Source organism: Malaclemys terrapin, chromosome 13, assembly GCF_027887155.1.
Source record: "Malaclemys terrapin pileata isolate rMalTer1 chromosome 13, rMalTer1.hap1, whole genome shotgun sequence".
NCBI lineage: Eukaryota > Metazoa > Chordata > Testudines > Emydidae > Malaclemys > Malaclemys terrapin.
Genome location: NC_071517.1, coordinates 6352448 through 6371528, shown reverse-complemented (window position 1 = coordinate 6371528; position 19081 = coordinate 6352448). Strand labels below are relative to the sequence as shown.

Sequence of the window (19081 nt, the reverse complement as noted above, 5' to 3'; positions counted from 1 at the left end):
AAATGCTACTGTAGAGTAAATAACTCTGTAACCTCAGCTCCACGGTTCTTTATTCCATAATTTTCAGAATAAAGTGAGGGGAAACCACATTTTTGTGGAATGAGGGTAACCTTGGGACTAAAATGTGAGACTTTCCTCCAAACCAGGATCATTGGCAGGTATGTTGCTGAGCCGTATGAGGAGACATGCACTGATTCTACTTATGTTGGTTCTACTTGTTCTGTGGCTAAACAGAATGCTTGAATCCTAGCAGCTGCCCGGTCTGGCATCTTGTGCCAGCATTCAGATTTTGCTTTCTAAGTTAACTTGGTTGATGATGTGATGAGCTTTCCTGACTCAAAAAGGTCCATTCTTTGGAGTCTGTCTCCAAAGAAGTTTGTGTTTCAGGCTGTTATTTAGCTTCTGGAAAAAGAACCTTTTGGGCTTGAAAAATTATTGGTAGCCCCAGTTAAAAGAGTCACATTATGTACCTTGTGAACCCATGGAGGTATTCGGTGCTTTGTTCTCTAAGTGCACCTACTGTGTACTTGATAAAATCAGATTCTGGTTCTTCTCTTTTTTTTAATTTCAACATCCCTCTACACACATGCATTTTTTGTGAACTTAAAGCAGGGCTCGTGTTCTGGATTCTTGAGCCTTGCACCATTAATCCTTGCTGTTTGTGTTTAAATTCACTGACTCTTGCCCACTTGTAACAGATTTAATTTTTTTATTAAAGCTAATGTTAAAAAAATCATATAATACATAGGTTGTCTGTACATCTGGGTCTAGTGCTTAGATTATCCACAAATACATCTGCATCTGAAGTGAGGTTCTTACCCACGAAAGCTTATGCTCCCAATACTTCTGTTAGTCTCAAAGGTGCCACAGGACCCTCTGTTGCTTTTCACAAATACAAAGTTTGTTTTTAAAAGTCATATGATACATAGAGTACAGCAATAACCCAAATTTAGGTGAATAGATTTAACAGTACAGTTTAGGTATTAGAATCTGAATACTCGGGTATCATTCTGAAAAGTGCACAGAGATTTGGTTGTGGAAAGCAAAATATATCAATGAGTGGAGATTGTCCCTCAGTAATTGAGAATTAGGTAGGTTGTCCCTTTAGAAAATACAATCCATGAGGAAAGTATTTCAGTGACTTTCCTGATCGCGCTTCTCATCAGCACGCCAGCTCATCCCTCCTGGTATTGCCGATGTCCGGTGATGTGTTCTATGTAGATGTCCCTCGACCACCTGATGACGTCCGACACCATGAGTTGCCGCATCAGCTGAGCATAGCGTTGACCAATTCCGCATTCTCTCAGCTCTCACTCGTTACTGGGGTCCCATGCGCCCAAGGCTCCGACAGTCAGTCCGTGTGTCTGAACCTGGTAACTCTTAGCTCTCAAGGTTTCGGCCAAAGGGGCGTATTTCTCCATCTTTCGAGTTTGGTGATCGTGGAAGGCCGGGGTCCTGTTCTTGAAGGGCACTGTGACGTCTACCATGATGATCTTCTTCCAGTCCTCATTGGTGATGACGATGACCGGTTGCAATTGGCTGTCGGTTCTGGGGATGGTGGAGTTTATGGCAACCTTCCCCAGGGGTGGCGGGACGGGTCTGGCCAGGCGATCTTGAATGGCGTTGGGTCGCAGCTGCCAGGCTCTGAAATGGGGCTTGCAGCTACACAGGACGTGGGGTAGGAGTACTTCATTCAGACCACAATGGGGTATAAAACCATATCTTGTTTGCTCTGCTGTACTTATGGACTGTGGAAACTTGCCACATTGCCATGGTAATATAAAACTATAACACACAAATAACTCTGCCTAGTTCAAATGGGACTCAGAAGAACTTTAAGGAATCTGGTTTATAAACTTTCAAAAATTAGGAAATAAATCAAGATCTTTGTTCAGTTCTTAAGTCATTCTGCTCATTTCATCTCATATGGCATGTATAATTTCTCAGTGGGTAAAGGCCTCCGGAGTCCCTGTCACCCAGATCGGGGGTAGTAAATGATCTCTCTCTCTCACACACACACACACACATACACACACACACACACACAGAGGTATATGTTATTGAGAAACAATCTGAGCCTTCTTTAACTTCAGTTGGCAACTCAGGGAACTCCCCTTAACTTTCAATTGGCAACTAACTCTCATTGACTTCAAAGAGCATAGCCTCTGAAGACATCAGCATATGTCCCATCCTCTGTAATTCCGCTTTACTAAAAACCTTTGTGTGAAAAGGACCTTTCTGAAGAGTTCATGGCCCTATCCTCCACCCATTCACCCTGTTGGTTACAGTGCAAGTAGTTTTGAGGCAGTGGAAAAGATGTGTGGCTCCAGATGAGAAAATAACATGCTAGTGTTCTTAGAATAAAGAACAAAGAAAGAATATAGGGCTACCACCTTTCCTTTGGGCAAAGCTTGAATGTAGCCCTGTCCTTGTCTGGCCTCTCGGTTGATTGAACTCTTCCTTGCTCATCCATCTGTCCTTTTCCACACACGTCTGCCTTCCTCCTCCGCCCCCCATTTCTGCTCATTTCCTTTGCTCTCCTTAATAGTTTTCCTCCCACTTTATTTTGCAGAGTGTTATTCATGGAACTGTTCACACTTTGCAGGTTGTTGCATACTGTGTATTTGTAGCTGTGTCAGTCCCTCTCACCAACTGGAGGTGCTCCAATAAAAGATTATTGTCTCACCCTCCTTGTCTCACACTTCACGGAGGGCAATGAGGGAAAACAAGGAGGCATTGGCAAGGGAGATGTGCAGTTTTGGGTGAGGTCTGAGGATGATGGAGAGAAGGAAGGCTGTACCAGATTGCAGCAGCTGTAGCGGGGCAGGCTCTTGCACCAGCTGTGGTGAGAGATAGTGCACAATGTGATGTAGGAGAAACAGGAAGGGGAGGTGAGAGAGAGAGGTGGTCTTTTGAGCAGGCTGGAGAAGCTTCTTGGGTAATTTTGAAGGCAGGTGAGCAAATAAAATGAATTGGATGCTGACGTGGCCGGGGAGGCAGTTGAGTTGTTTGGAGATGGGGGTGTTGTGGGAAGGTGGGCAACAGCGTTCAGCACTGGCTGGTGTCTGGCAAAAGGGCAGTTCATTTACGACCGTGAGGTGTCTTTGGCTCCTAGTCCTTCCTCGCCTGGTTCATCCCACCCAACCCAGCTCCTCCTCTCCACTCTGAATTCCCTCCCGGGGATCCTCTAGTTCCCCCTGTGGTGGGGAGCGCTCCTACCGCGTCACCAGTTCAGCACCTCACTCTACGGTTTGCCCATGTGCTTCAGGCCAGTCAAAGGGCCTGCTCAGCCCCAGGGTTCCCACACAATGGCTTGGAAACCAGGGGACTCGGGCTAAGGAATACACGCTACCTCTCTGATTTAAACTTCCTTTGGGGCTACTGACCCACATTCGCTCCACATGTGCCCTGCGGTCTGAGGTTTAGTAGTGGAGATGGTCAGTCGCTGAGGCCTTTGGGACTGACATCGGGGGACTCACCGAGCAGGTTCAGAAAAGCCTCTCTCTGTGCTTTAAACGGGCAGATTCTTCCATAGCTGGCTGATCAGGCGCCCAGTTCAAAGGGGTCACGTTGTCGGGTTGGTGGGTTCTGGCTGACAGCTCCATTCTCCAGGCCAGTCTGGAATTGTGTAGAGATTAGCTCACCGGGGCCCAAAGACTCATTCTCTCCAGAGCAGACTGAAGACAATTTAATGGATACAGTTTTCTATACAGGTAAAAAAATAAAGACCATACAGACATTTCCTGCTCTCCCCTCTGGCTATGCCCAGCCTGCTTGGATTTACTTTACGGTGGGCATTAATTAGTCACATCACAGCATAGCTTCTCTTCTGAGGGGGGGATACTTGAAATGACCTCACTATTAAAATAGTGTTCAAGAACCATTTATTGCAGTGTAGGCCTGGTTTGTGGGCGGCATTTCTCTCTCCTAGTAGAAACTGAAGGATGCTGCATAAAGACATCTTTATAATTTCCGCCTTTTTAAAGCCTTCTGATGCCTTGCCACTGAATTGTGCAGGGATGGACAAGCTCAGCAGTGGCTTTAGGCTTCCATACACTCAGCGTGTTACAGTGGCAACCGTACAGCGGCCGCCCCGTGTGCTTAAACATGCAGTCTTCAGATATGCAACCTCAGGCAGGCTGGTGTGCAAACATCCGGCATACGGCAGTTAAAGAAAGAATTATGTTCAAACAATGCGGAGTGACGTATTTTTAGATAGTCAAGGAAATCTCAAGCTCGGATAGCCAGCTGCAGCACCCAGAATTCAGTAACTGTCCTGGTCTCGTTTTGAAGAGAGTGGAGTTTCGGTCCTCTGGAAGTCCTGCAGTGGTTCTTAGGAGTCACTGTGGCAGGTGAATTTGCTGCTGGGTTGCAGAGGGGAGGGATAGCTCAGTGGTTTGCGCATTGGCCTGCTAAACCCAGGGTTGTGAGTTTACTCCTTGAGGGGGCCACTTAGGGATTGGGGCAAAATCAGTACTTGGTTCTGCTAGTGAAGGCAGGGGGCTGGACTCAATTACCTGTCCCTTCCAGTTCTAGGAGATAGATAGAATATCTTTATTTATTTTGAACTGGCGAGACACCCCTCCCCTCTCTTGCCTCTGAACAATTGTTTTCTCAGCCGGGGGCTCTGATTCAACAAAGCACATAAGCATGTGCTTGAGTGTACCCAAACCTACTAAGCAAAGCACTGAAGCCCGTGCTTAAATCCCATTGAAGGCAATGGGAAAAGCACATGCTGTAGTACTTTGCTGAATATGGAGTTTGCATGACTCGTTGTTGGTCAGGATGACAGGGCAGGGAAAACTTGGCATAGCTTATCTGCCACGTGGGCAGGTCTAGGTTTCTTTGTACTTTGTTCCACATCTCCGTTAATGGCCTTTGAGGGTTTATGTGCTCTGCAACTGGGAGCAAGTCTCCCATCTGGGGTGGATAGACACGTGCTAGCTCCGCTCAAGCTAGTGCACTAAAAATGGCAGTGTGGACTTTGTGTCATGGGCTGGCTGCCTGAGAACATCCCCAGAGGGCTCTGAACTCGGGTGGCTAGCTCCCGCTGCCACCTGTGCCACAACGGCCACATGACTATTTTGAGCTCGTTAGCTCCATCATAGCTAGTGCCTTTCTGCCTACCGCAGCTATGGGCATGTTCCCAGCTGCAGTGTAGACATACCCTGAGAGCTCAGAGGATCAAGCAATTTGATCAGACACGAATGCACAGACGTAGGCCTCAAATGACCTTTTCCTTTTCAATTAGAGAGAAGACAGTGTTCTTTGAAAATGGTTCGGATTGTTTGTGTTAGCCATGTTATACCCGCTTACCTCCCTACAATAAATCGAAACATCCGGCCAAAGTTCAGGCTCCCTCTCGGATGGCTGGCGGCGCAGTTAGTTTGGTCAGGCAGGGGTGTGGCATTGTATTATTGTGGTAGGTCACTCATGCTAGAGATGTGCCAGGCAAAGCCGTAAGCTCTTTTATTAGCAGGAAGTATCCAACCAGCAGGGTTTGTTTTTCATATATACCATTTTAAAAGATACCTTGCTTGGGCATTTTCAGCTAGGAGTGCCAGCGCACGTTTTGCACCCTTATGGCACAAAAGGACACTTTTTCACAGGCTGTTACTCTGAAATGAAGATTAGGCTCTTTCTCATGATGGTCAGTTTTACTTTGCTTGCTTACCTTACTGTGCTATTAGACTGGGAAGACTGGTGTGCATGTGGCGAGGATGTAATGTGCATGGAGAGTTTCTGCAAAGCAGGTAGACAGCATGGCCCCCATCCTACAAGTTACTCTATGCAGATCGAGAGGTAACAGAGTCCCGCACTGGGCCTCACTAGGCCCATTGATGTGAATGGCGAGCATATACGGGTGCTGGGTTCTCGTGTATGGAGTGACCTGCAGGATCAGGTCCTAAGATCCTAGAAGTTTGAGATGGTAAATACGAGACTATTGAATGGACAAGGCAAGATACAGTGCCCCGATAGAGGATGGATCCATTTAAACTGATAGCATACTTGATCTCATTCTGAAGGCTGAGAAGATGTGAGTTGTTTGGAGGCCAGGAAAAATGTCAGAGGTCAAGGTGATGAGCTATTGCTTCTGGGATGGGGGAGCATAGCCTGGCTGCAGCCTTCTGGGTCAGCTGGGGCTGGATAAATCAGGGGCCCAAATGACCTTTCCCTCAACTGAATCTAAAGCTGAAAAAGTTTAGATAAGGGGCATCCTCCCTGCTCCTCCCACTCCGTCTCCTTGACCTCAAACAGGATCTCCACACTTTGCTCCATGACATCCCCTTTCCATCATGATGACTTCTCCCAGGAGGCTTCCTGGCCTCTTTCCCTTTCAGAGCCACCCCATCAGACACTCCTCTACACCCCCAGACTGCAGGGATTGGAAATAATGGGGTCTCAGTCTGTCTGCATCTTCTGAATAGCCTTGCTTTGTGTGTCAAATCAGAATGTCAGTGTGATTTGTTTTCCGGTGTGTTTAGTAGGGCTTTCTGAACAGCTTTGAACAAACTACATTTCTTGGTTCAGTCCTTTTACAATAGTATCAGTGTGCTCTTCCCCTCTGATGAGTACAGGCACTGTTTCCAATAAGGACTCCAATATAGTTTAAGAATTGGGTATGGTAGAAGAGGCGATTTGCGAGTGTGACCAGGTTTCCCATGGACTTTTAAAAAAGTGGTTACAAAATCCTCAAGCTATCTAAAAAAAACGCCCATTTAAAAAAAACCTGACTGTAGCAGTTTTGAAGGGTGTTAGAACCTGCATTGGAGACCAGAGCCTTCTGTCCGTAGAACAGGTCTATCCACAGCAGCCTTGGTGTCAACTTCCCCCAGCACTGAGCTGCCAATGTGCCACCCTGCTCTGTAGGGAACACCCTTGGAAGGGACCATGGGTGAAAGGGGAGTCAAGAAGGGACAGGATTCCGCTGTCAGCTGCTTCCGTGTAAATCTAGAGTCACTGTACTTAAGTTAGTGGAATACTCCACATTTACGCCAGTGTAAACGAGATCAGAATCAGTTGTTTTTTTGTGTAGTGGACACTTGCCCATTATTGGGAATTGGAAGAGGGACACCAGCTTATTTCATCTCGACCCACAACCAGCCTGCACAGGCTAATAACTTTCAGTCGCTGCTGCTTTGAACCCCAATCTTCCAAACACGCAGGCCAGGTTTACACTAGATACTTTTCCCGGGATAATAATGTCGATTAGGATGTGATTCTCTACAGCGTTTGTAAAATGGCAAAAAACTCTAGTGTAGATACAGTAATACTGACAAAAAAAGTCCTTTTGCTGGGATAGCTTATTTTGTTTGGGGAATGGCATAAGCTGTATTGGCAAAAGAATTTTTCTGCTGGTATGAGCTGTGTCTCCACTAGGAGGGTTTGCTAGTACAATACAGTACCAGCGTAGCTATACCAGCAAAGCCTTTCTAGTGTAGACATGTTTCTGGGGTCACGGGATTACATGAGAATGTCAGCTTTCTTTTTTTGTTTTTAAATAAAAGCATAAGTCTCTAGCCCTCGTCACCTTTGTCCAGCTTGTCCTTGTCCATCCCTCCACGAATGCAAGTCGACACCACACCATTCTATTTCATTGCGAGCATGTTCTTTCCATTTTTGGCCAAAGAGTTTTATCATGAGACCGGCCCAGCGCATTTTCGGTCTGCCCAGCGGTCGCTTGTGATCTCTGGGGATCCAGTCACTGATGCGGGTTGTCCACTTATTGTCTTGCCTGCAGACTACATGACCTGTCCATCTCTGCTTTGCGTCGTACATTGCCTGAACTACATCCGTCACCTCTGTATGCCTTCTGATCTCATTCGGTATATGATCACGGAGTGTTGGTGTGGGGGTGAACGGGGTTTGACAGCGAAATACGGTGGAGCATATTCTCTGGCAGGTTTTACCAAGCCGAGAAGGTGTCAAGCTAGCGTCCAGGGTAGTACGGAGTCCGACTGTACCTCTTTTACTCTAGGGTAGCCCGGCCAAAGTGGAGGGGTACCGCAGCTACAGGGCACAAGGGCTGGCACCCCGAATGCACTGCAGCAAAATTCTCCTGCCAAACAAGCCACATAAAAGCAGAATAAACCAGGAAACCGAGCACACTCATGCGTCGGCCTGACCATCGCTCACAACTTGGGGTAGCACAGGACAAAAACCAGAAAATGGCTAAATAGTCCAACAATTTGTTGCAAGTCACAACACAAGCCTAGCCCTCATGCTTGTGGAAAAAGCTTGAAAAAGTGATCCCTAAAAGCTCAAAATCCAGAAAGCAAATAATAAGAACCCCTTCTCCCCATTTATTAATTTTTAAAATCTTGTGATTTCAAAGCCCGTCTCAAGATTCTGGAACGCTTGGTGTTTGCACTTGGAGGTTACGCCATGGGGAACTGTTCATAGTAGCAAATGCGACACCTGATAGTGTTTGCTGGATCAATCCCTTGGGCTGGATTGGAACCAGAGTCATCTTATGAAAAGATTATAAGAATTGGTTTATTTTATTCCGGGAATATTTTTTTTTCAATGAAAGTTGGCAAACTTTATGGGATGTTTCTCTATGTACACAAGGCAATATTTAAAGAGGTCTGCAGTGTACGGCAGCTTTCACCTGAGAAAAGAAAGTATCCTATCCCTACTTATTTCAGAGGCTTCCCTTTTCATTAGGAGAAAAAAAAGTACTAACTAAAACAACCAATCCAGCATTGAACTTTCATCAATGGAGAAACTTTCATCATCGGAGAAACGTTCATCAACGGAGCCCTGCAGGAAACAATTTGGGCTCATTCATTCAAAACCTTCTTTCTGAAGGAATTCTGCCCCCATAAGTCTGTTTCACTACAATGGGAATTCTGTCTGGAAACGAAGGAAATTTAGTACCAATCTAATCTAGCTCTCTGTCTGATATAGGTTCTTTTTGGTAGTGTAATACATGAGGGAATGACTGTGGTTTTGTGGTTAATGCACACACATGGAAGTCAGGACTCCTGAGGTCTATTCTTGGCTCAGGCAGTGGCTTGTGTGTGATCCTGGACAAATCACTTAGACTGTCTGTGCATCTGGAGGGCTGTTCTGTACCTCACACACTTCATTAGTGAATGTCTGTAAAGAGCTTTGAGAGCCTCAGATGAAAGGTGTTAAATAACTTCACAAGGTTATATTTATTATGATGATTTTTTATTACAAGTGAGAAGACTAAAGAAAGATGCTGATCTGAACTGAAGCCCTAAGACTTTTAAAACTTAATAATGAATTTGACTGGGAAATTATGACTTATTTCCCACTGCCAACTGCTGAATTCTTGACCTACACGTGGTGTTTGTTTTGTTTTCTCTCGTTTTACCCTGCATCTCATGGTCCTTTTGTTTTTTATTATTCATTTATTTACTCTTCCTTTGAGTTTATCTAGGTCATTCTTAATTTTGTTGCCCTCCTCAGTTGTGTTGACTGACCCTCAAGTTTTGTATTATCAGCTGCACATTCTTTTCTCAAGGGCATTGATACACAACTGGAAACATCTGTCATAATACTGGCCCTAGCTGGACTAAGCTAGCTTGCTCCGTCTGCTTCAAGCCGCTGATACTCAGTGCTCTCTGCATTTGATATTAAAGCCAGTTCTTTGCCCATTCGAATGTCTCATCCTCGGATATCATTCTTATTGTCCTTGCAGATTAAGCTTGTGCTGATGGTTTTGTATAATTAGCCTGAAGGCTTGTAAATTATATGAGCTTCCTGCCACCTCATTTCTTGTTACTGTCTCATGAAATTCACACCGATTTCTTAGGCATCAGCTCCTTTTTTGTAAATCTTGGCTGATTAGTTTAGTTAAATCGTAACTTTCAACATGTTCCCCAACTATAACTCTGGGCAGTTTCTCTAGACAGCCCTACAGGCATTTGGTCCCTTAGTTCTGCCTTACATGCCTTCCTATAGCCACCTTGGACCAAATCTGCCCCCAGCTACCACCCTGCAAGCACACTGATTTCCGTGACGGTCCATCAGCACACAGCCACTACATCAGCTTCTCTCCAGCCTCTCCTGCCCTGCCCTGTATTTCTGAGACCAACACTGCTCTCCGGGCACTAGATTCTGACACCCTTACTCATATAGAGAACTCCTTGAGTTCAACAGGACTACTCTTGGGATAAGCTGCTATTCCAGATGAGGAAGCGTGTCATGTTCTGGTTCAGTATGAGGAGTGGGCCTATGCAGTGTAAATAAGGTTTAATTTTTAAAATTGAGTTTTACTAAGTGACCTTAGTCCTTGTAAATTATTAAAAAATGTGGAAAGTCTGCACATAAATCCTATCTGCCTGTTTGCAGTCTGCAATGCAGATTAATAACACCCCATGACATAAGAACATAAGAATCGCCATACTGGGTCAGACCAATGGTCCATCTATCCCAGAATCCTGTCTTCCAACAGTGACCAGTACCAGATATTCAGAGGGAATGAACAGAACAGGGCAATTAACAAGTGATCTATCCCCTGTCTTCCAGTCCCAGCTACTAGCAGTCAGATGTTTAGAAATACCCAGATAATGGGGTTGCGTTCCTGACCATCTTGGCTAATAGCCATTGATGGACCTATCCTGCAGGAACTTATCTAATTCTTTTTTGGACGCATGACCTCATGCTCAAAGATCAAATCTGAGATCACATTGCAAATCTAGGCAAAATTACTTCTCCAGTGATCTTTAATTCATAATTGTATAAGAAGTCAGGCTTGATTGTTTATACAATCAGAGTCTGTAGGTTTGATATGGGGTGATTAGGGAAAATGGGCACGGCCTTTGTTTCCAGGCATTGGAGTAGTTATCAGTTGAGTTACAGCAACCTTAAATTTGACAGCAAAATTGCAACTGCTGTGTTTGAAAAGCAAAGGAAATGTCTTGCAATAGAAAAACAATTCTTATGCTCACTAGGATTAGGGTCTAAAAGCTTAACTCTTTCCAGTGCTAATTGTCTCTTGTTTTTCTTGCACAGGAACATTTGCTGTAATGTAAAGGTGTCCCCCTTATGGAATTCAAAGAACAGTTCGACATCATTTAACGTCAACTTTTGTCTAGTCTTTTGAAGAATGGGCATCATCACTTTACAAGGCCAAATAGAGAATTCTCCTGTAAACACCAGTAATCTAAATTGCAGACTTCCTGGGACTAAGTAATTTATAAAATTGGATGCCGTACGGACAATTTGTAATCAGGATAAAGAAGCTTGGGAAAAACAAGTAAACCGTTTTTATATATTGATAAGACGTTATTTTAATTGCATATTTAGCAAAACCCCACAATTATTAAATGACAATATGATTATTGTGACTTCCTACAAGATCTCACTTAGCATGTCAGCTGTTTGCAAATGGAAAAGAGAGAGGAAGATTATGGTTCAGTCGATCTCCAAAGGATCAAAAGTCAATACCGCAGTTTTGTAACTCGTCTCTTCAGCACCATCCAAAGATGTGAAATTTGCTTCGCTGCAGAATCCTAGGGCTGCTTTGGGTGGCAATAAACAACTGACTCACGTCTGAGGAAAGCACGACAATGGGAGTTCTCAAATGAGCGTGCGGCAGGAATAGGCCACCACCACCTACTCACTCACACTAAAGGTCTCCAGGAGGCGTTCTCCTGACACCATGGAGATTCTGTTCCTGAAAATGCTTTTGCTGCTGGCTGGCTGTTTAGTTGGGCTCTTCTATCACCTCTCAGATCTTTGGGTGGGTGAGAAGAGAACAGTTCAGAACAAGCCGAATTTCATAGTCATTTTGGCAGATGATGTTGGATGGGGGGACCTTGGGGCCAACTGGGCAGAAACCAAGGACACTCCTAATTTGGATCAGATGGCTGCAGAAGGAATGAGGTAAGCCTCAAAGAGGCGTCTGTCTATTTCTGAGTCTTCCATTTACCTGTTGTGTGATACCAAATGGCAGGTGGGCAACAGGAAAATGGACAGAGGTTCTCACTAGTTCTTAACAACAACAGTAAGTGCCAGTGTATCCTGTCTGAGATCCATGTGAGAAACATGCTCTGGACTACCTGTGGTCAAATTCATCCCTATGCTGAGACACTCCCTCCCTCCACCCCCACGGAGGGATGTGCGTTACTTACATCACATATGCCCTCAAAATAGCAAGAGCAGGGATCTAGCGCCACCAATGGGGTGTGGCTGGGCAGGACACTGTGGGGGCCCTGCCTGCTACAGTGGCCTGTAGGATGAAGGTCCAAAAGATACTGCACCTGCCTCAGAATTAGGCAGATTCCCCATGAGTTGGTTGGAGGGGAGGGGAGGGTGGTTAAAGTCCAGGAAGCTGAATCAGGAGCTCTGGGCTCTATTCCCAGCTCTGGGTGACCTTGGGCAGTATCTTTGTCCATCCCGTGCCTCAGTTTCCCTCTCAGCAAGATAGGGATAATAATGCTCCCTTACCTCACACAGAGGTTGCAAGGCTGAGCTTTAAGGCTGGCATTTTCCAAGGGGCCTTGGTGGGTTTGGAGATGGGAACCTAGCTTCCATAGGCCTCATTGACAGTTCCAGCTTTAGTGTCTGTTAAACCACTGAGATCTCCAAAAGAAGGGGTGATACAAGTGCACAGTATCCTTCTTATTTATGGCATTGGTCTGCAGGCAGCAGCAAGCCCAAAAGGTGCAGGTGGTGACCCAAGAAAGAGTTCCTGAACAAGCATTAGGACTGCCTTGGAAAACTTGCCCAGATGCACAGGAAATCAGTGAACATAGCATCACTGTTTAGAACTCTGGTTGTTTGCAACGTGTTTGTTCTTCATGCTGTCTGTGGTTAACTTCAGCCAGTGTGGCAGAGAACCTGGGTTCTGACAACCTAGGAACAGCTGATAGACAAATATTTGCATGAACTAATTGCCTAGTAGTAAAGACTTTTCTTCATTTCAGCAAATATTTAGAAGCAGGTCCTGGTTCAAATAAACGAGTCTTGTCTTTAAGGACATGGATAAATACAAATTATGGTAATCGCGGAGGAAATCATACCATGTCTTTTTGTGTAGAACCCAGAGAGAAATCTCAGCTGGAAAATGATTTTAATATTCCTTTTAACCGGGATATACAATGCATTGTAACAATAACCCTGAGCATCTACATAGAGCTTTACATTTTCAACGTTGTTCCTAAACATTAACTATTTAATATGTGGCCAGGATTAGGTTACAAGAATGCACAATTTATTCTCTTGCCAGTTTATTAACTCCTGTTTTAGAAAAGTTATTGTAGTGGTGTTGTGGTCGTCCCGCTCCCTGTGGGTCACTTCACTAGGAATTGGCATCATGGCCCTTCCAGCCTTTGTAACAGGGTGGGACCCCAAATAGTCAATAGGGATTAGACCCTCAGGCAGGGCTGGGCTAATGAGTAGTCTGTAGGCTCAGGCCTGTAATCAGGCAGCACAATGAAGCAGTCTATGAGCTCTAACCCTTAGGCAGGGGAGAGCTAGCAAGCACTCTATGGTGGGGAGTCTGCCACCCCAGGGGTAGGGGGGCAGAAGCCCGCCCGCCTACACTGCATCCCAGCCCAGGGCACTAACACTGGCGGGGTGTCCTGCCACTGGGTCAGCAGGGGTCCTCCCGCAACACGCTGACTGGCTGGTAAGCCACAACACCACCAAACTGAAGTCTGGTTTCCCTGGGCTACTTTCTACCAGAGTTCCAGATCGGGCTCCGTGGTCTCAGCATCCTCCGCTTCATCGGGGTACTCAGCTGCCGGCAGTCCCACTGGCTCCTTCCCGGCTTCGGTCCTCTCCAGGGCCAAGGTGCACTTGGCTTGGCCGCAGGGTCAGCGGGCTGCAGCCAGCACGGCACGTTTGTCTCCTTCTCTGGCTCGGCTAGGGGCTCCGCCTTTTGTACTTCTTGCCCCGCCTCTCAACTTTCGGTGGGAGGGTCAAGCCTGGCCTGACTCCGCCCACCCGGGCAGAGAGAGTAGTTCCTCCTCCTCTGGCATGGAGAGAGGCCACACCGCTTCACTACTGTTATAAAACCGCATATTTCAAGGTTTAAATCACCCACTCTCATTATTTAGGGATTAGGGTGAGACCTTCATGGGGGCATTTCACATCTTCCTATTGTAGGGTCCTTGTGCCCTCCTCTGGAGCATCTGGTTCTGCCCCTGGTTGGGACAGGATTCTGAACTCTGTGGACAATTCCAGTCTAGCTCCTATATGAGATAGAAAAAGCCTCCTAGATCAGGTACTGTAGTTCTGTAGTTCGCCTCCCTTCTCCCCAGCACTGCTAGATTGTTCCCTGGGATATATTTTCTAGTGCTTTGTCCTTTTGAGGTTCTTACCTAGGATTTCAGTCCCGCTGGGTATTTGGCAGTTGGTGCATGGAACTGTGCGGAGCTGGGGCTGCTCAGAGAATGATTTCCTAGAATTAGATGGAGAAACCTGACTGATGGAGCGGGTGTGAGGTTAAACAGAAGTGGGACAACCACCTCAGATCAAGGCAGGCTGAGGAGAAGTGCTGGCTGTGTGAGAAAGGCCTCAGAAAACTGTATCAGGTCCTTGGTACAGGGGGAAGTTGGTTCTAGCGGTGGGGAATCGACAATAGAATTTAAGGAATTGACCCAGCTGTGTATTCCAGACAAGACAAGTGTCTCACAATGCTGTTGTGGGTGTGAGGAGAATGGTCTGACTGTGAAGATACAAAGTAGGGAAGTGGTGGGCCTGATATTTAAGGACTGAAATGTCCAGGGCCAGCCTGAAAAACGCATCTGCACTTGTGCATCTGATTGCTTGTGCCTCGCTAGGAACCCCCTCCCTTCCCCTTGGGCGAGAGCTGTGCCCACATCACCGCCAGGCTGGGTCACAGCACTTCCCTGTCTTTGAATGGAGAACCAAGAGAGAGGCTCCAGCTGGTACCCAATGCAGCTGCCCACTTCCTCTAGAGTATAAGTTGTGGTGAGCACATCAAGTCCACTTCTGCCACCAGGTCGGGGCATTGGTCCTCCTCTTCAAAGCAGTTAATGGAGCAGCTCCCCACTGCATTAGAGAGCACAGTTCCATCGATGAACTGCCGAGACAGTTGCCCTCCTTTGGAACAATGCAGATCATGAAACGCGTGAAAGCCAGTGACAAATCCGTCTCATTTGAAGGGCTCTGGTTATGGATGAATCTGGAGTCGGATGGGCTTTAGGGAACTCTGTAGAACCTTCCCACTTGATAAAAGTGTCTCCACCATATAATCACAGTGATGTTCCCAGCATCAAACGCTCCCTGTTCCAGCTTCTTCCACCAACCACACTCTACTCCCAGCACAGTTTACTGTGCCCGAAGAGGGAGAAGAGCAAGAGACACCATGACATCCACTCAGGGCTTCACTGTTCCCAACTTCCTATGTGCAGAAGATGCTTAAACGCTAAGGGAATGGGTGGCAGTTTGAAACCCATATAGCTTCAGGGTAGTTTGAAGAACTCAGCTATCTTCAGGCAGCTGGGCAGCTCACTGGCCGCTAACATGTACAATATGGTCATTTGCACTTGTGGCAAGTGAATGGCAATCCCGCGTATGTTTGGTTGCTGCCCTGGGCTCCTCGGACAAAGCCCAGCATGTGGGAGCATGTCAGTTTTTGCCAGCTAGCGGGGGTCATTTTTGCAGCTTTTTGTCAGACGTTCCAATCACAAATCCTAAGGTACGTTCCGCCTCTCTCTCTTCTAGATTTGTGGATTTTCATTCTGCTGCATCCACTTGCTCCCCATCCCGTGCCTCCCTGCTCACAGGAAGGCTCGGCATTCGCAATGGAGTGACCCACAACTTTGCTGTCACGTCAGTGGGTGGCCTCCCCCTCAATGAGACTACGTTAGCTGAGGTTCTGAAGGAAGCAGGATACATCACTGCGGTAATAGGTAATGAATGCATTGCAGAAAGCTCACTACTGTTCTGGTTTGCAGGTTATCCTGTAGATAATGGTAGATGGGGCTTGGGGCATAGGTGCTGGAACAGAGGTGCTGGGGGTGGCAGCCCCTGGCTTGAAGTGGTTTCCATTATACACAGTTTGGTTCAATGGCTCTCAGTTTCCCCCTCTATAAAGATTGTTCCAACACCCCTGCTCAAGGGACACAGGATGGACCATGGAGCTAATTCGTTGGCTCAGATCCAACCCACGCAGGGAATGGCTGCAAGTGATTATTACCACTTAGGTTGTACACTCTTGGGGGTGGGGACTGTGTCTGTCTCTGTGGTCTGTGCAGCATCTTGCACACCTGACCTTGCTGGGGGCTTTGGAGTGCTACTGTAATAGAAGCATTAAATAACGGTGGAAGCTGTTCAGTGGCGGGAGCTTGAGCATCACGTCTATGTCATGAGAAACATCATCTCATTTGGCACTAAATGACTAGCTCCCTTGCTGGCAGTCACAGCAGCTAAGACAAACCTTGAAATAGGCCATGAAGACTGACTCTTCATTCACCTCTAGGATTGGTCCCTTCTGGGTTAGCGTTGAGGCATGTTGGCAGAACGGTTCAAGCTGCCCCTGGACTATTCGGCCAATATATATTCTCCAGTGCACTTTCTGCATCTATCTATCTATCTATCTATTTCTTCAATATTGTGAAAATATATACAGGCGCCCATCCTCCGCTTGGGAGTCTTTTCCCTACATTGAAACCCATGCATTCATTAAAGAGGAACTTAAAGGATAATTTTTTTCTGACTTTTCACTTTTTCTCCCTCTCTTTTTGCAGTTCTATGATGTTTTTTAAAAATTGCCTTTTTAAATGTGGGTGTTTACATCATGATGTGAACTAAACTTTTGGCTCCCTCCAGAATTTCAATGTGTGAATTGTTTAACTTTAGAAGAGTGTTTTTTTCCTACATATAGTAACTTTTAATCGAAATATTAACATGCCGAACAGTTCTGTGCCCACAGACCCAAATATTCCTTGATATAATACCCTGTGCTAGCATGAAAAGCTATGTTATGTGTTGTGTCCATGGTTTCGAACTCCCTACTGCAAGCATATGGAGCGCTGTCCCAACTTCCAAGGGAGTCATTCTAGTGTATCAGATCAGTCATCTGTGGATAATGCGTAAAACACACTTTCATTCAGAGCCGTTAAAATGCAATGAAAGAAAGTCACAAAACCCAAGAAATTCAGTTAGTTATATGTAGATTTTGCCATTTCTTTACATTGACTTACATGCAAAATCATTCTTTGACTTCAAAGGATGTTTTGCATGCAAAATTACGGCTGGATATGGTCCAGAATAGCTAAAGCTTCATAATTAAACTGTTGGTGATCATGTTGGGCCAAATTGTGGCAGAGCCTAAGAATATAGTGCTTGATCTTTGAAAACACATATGTGGCAGTTCAGAGGAGGAAGCCAAGAATGGATCATTCAGAACCTCTTAGAATGTCTTGTCTTTGAAAACTGAATGTCTGGCAGAACCGTGGTAAGGGCTTAAGGATGAGCGAGACTCGAGAAAACGTAACAATTGTTTTATGAAATTCCTCTGAGATCGAACACCTTTATGGAATGGAACCCTTGGCAAAGTGGCACGCTTTAAACGGGACCTGCAAAGACAGCGACTCTTGTTGCTGGATTAAAACGTCAGGCCCTGGACACTGTATGTAATTACTAGTACCTACACAGTTTTCCTTCTGAAACGACTTCCTATTGCTTCCATGCAGGTAAATGGCACCTCGGGCACAGCGGCCTCTATCATCCCAACTTTCGTGGTAAGATTTTGTTGTAAAACCCAGCAAGTGTTTTTGTTTCCCACCGTCCCTTTCTCTTTTTAAACCCATTCTTCTCCTTCCTGGTAACTGCCCTCAGAGAGGGAGGAGCAAGCGAGGAGCAGGCTCCTCTGTCAGTCCCCCTGTAGGTCATTAGTCTGAGGGATACTGCAGGAGGCCATGCGCTGCTCTGTCCGCAGCCAGAGGAGTTCTGCTGCACAGGAGACTCTGCAACCCCTGCCCACTCCCACAACAGCAGAAGGGGTTGGTGGGGTGGCCAGTGACTTGAATTCCCTGTGGAAGGAGTAGCTCTAGTTATTGGGTGGGAATGCCCGTTGCCCAGCTCCCATGGGCTTGCAGAGAGGGGGCGCAGTCTATGAGGTGTGAATTCCTTTTGGTAGCCGAGGTGGAGTAGGGGATATGTGTGCTCTGGATCTCCCTGTGTTTAAGTTCACACCCAGGGCTGCTCCCACAGGGGTTGGTAGAGTTATCTCTGGGGTGGAGTTGACCCAAGTCTTCACTTGGAGGAAAGTCCAGCATTACTGTCAATTTATCTTTAGAATAGAGTCCCTCTTATTGTGCTATTTACTCGGTCCAGCCCTCCATTAACTCAATATTGGAGCCCTTTAAAAAGAGGACCATGTTGGGAAAAAACCCACAGGAAAGTACAAACGATGAAGTCTCAATGGATCCTCGTCCTGTTATAAAATGAGCTAGATCCCCGAACCTTCAGTCAGACCCCCATGGAGCCCCATGGGCGTGAGCATTCACCTGCATGGTTCAGGGGGCTACGCCGCTGTTTTGCCTAGAACCGACCCCGTTCCCATCCTTGAGTTTGTAAACTCAGCGGGAGCAACTGTGTAAACAGTGGATAACAGGCAAACGGCCATAGCAGGCCGCCGCGGACACACTCACGCGCTCGTTTGGATCCCAGGTTTTGACTGTTACTTCGGGATCCCCTACAGTCACGACATGGGTTGTACTGACACCCCAGGCTACAACCTCCCTCCCTGTCCGGCATGCCCTCGACACTCTGCAGCCACAAGGTACAGCTTCTCCGGTGGGGTGGAATGGAGTCTGGGCTTTGATGGGAGCGGGGGTGATCAAAGGCATCTCCCTTGTGCTAAATGTCAGAGCTGAATGGAAAACGTTTTCTCATGGATCCCAGGAACAGAGAAATTGGCAGGGGTTGTAAAGGTGAAGGGTTTGGAATGAATGTTCGCCGGGGTCTCCTCTCCCCTTGCTCTGCCCCAGAGGGGACCATCCCCTCTCACCCTGCAGTGTGTATAAAACACAGCAGGTTTGGGGGGCCAGACTGGTCCCCTGGATCCCTTTCACTCTCCTCCTCTGGCATCACAGCACTGCTCCCCCAGGCCAAGGAAACCCTGAGGAAC

The 19081-nt window shown here is 46.5% G+C and overlaps 1 protein-coding gene across 6 annotated transcripts in view; it reads left to right on the top strand.

The window, feature by feature from the left end:
• Positions 1-19081, top strand: part of ARSG (arylsulfatase G) — a 93837-nt gene that overhangs the window by 21627 nt on the left and 53129 nt on the right. For all 6 annotated transcript variants that reach the window (XM_054047184.1, XM_054047185.1, XM_054047182.1 and 3 more), the window contains exons 2-5: positions 10987-11859; positions 15670-15857; positions 17643-17690; positions 18622-18733. In XM_054047184.1, coding sequence (XP_053903159.1) covers positions 11636-11859; positions 15670-15857; positions 17643-17690; positions 18622-18733 — 572 coding nt within the window. In that variant the 5' untranslated portion in view covers positions 10987-11635. The remainder of the gene's footprint in view (positions 1-10986; positions 11860-15669; positions 15858-17642; positions 17691-18621; positions 18734-19081) is intronic.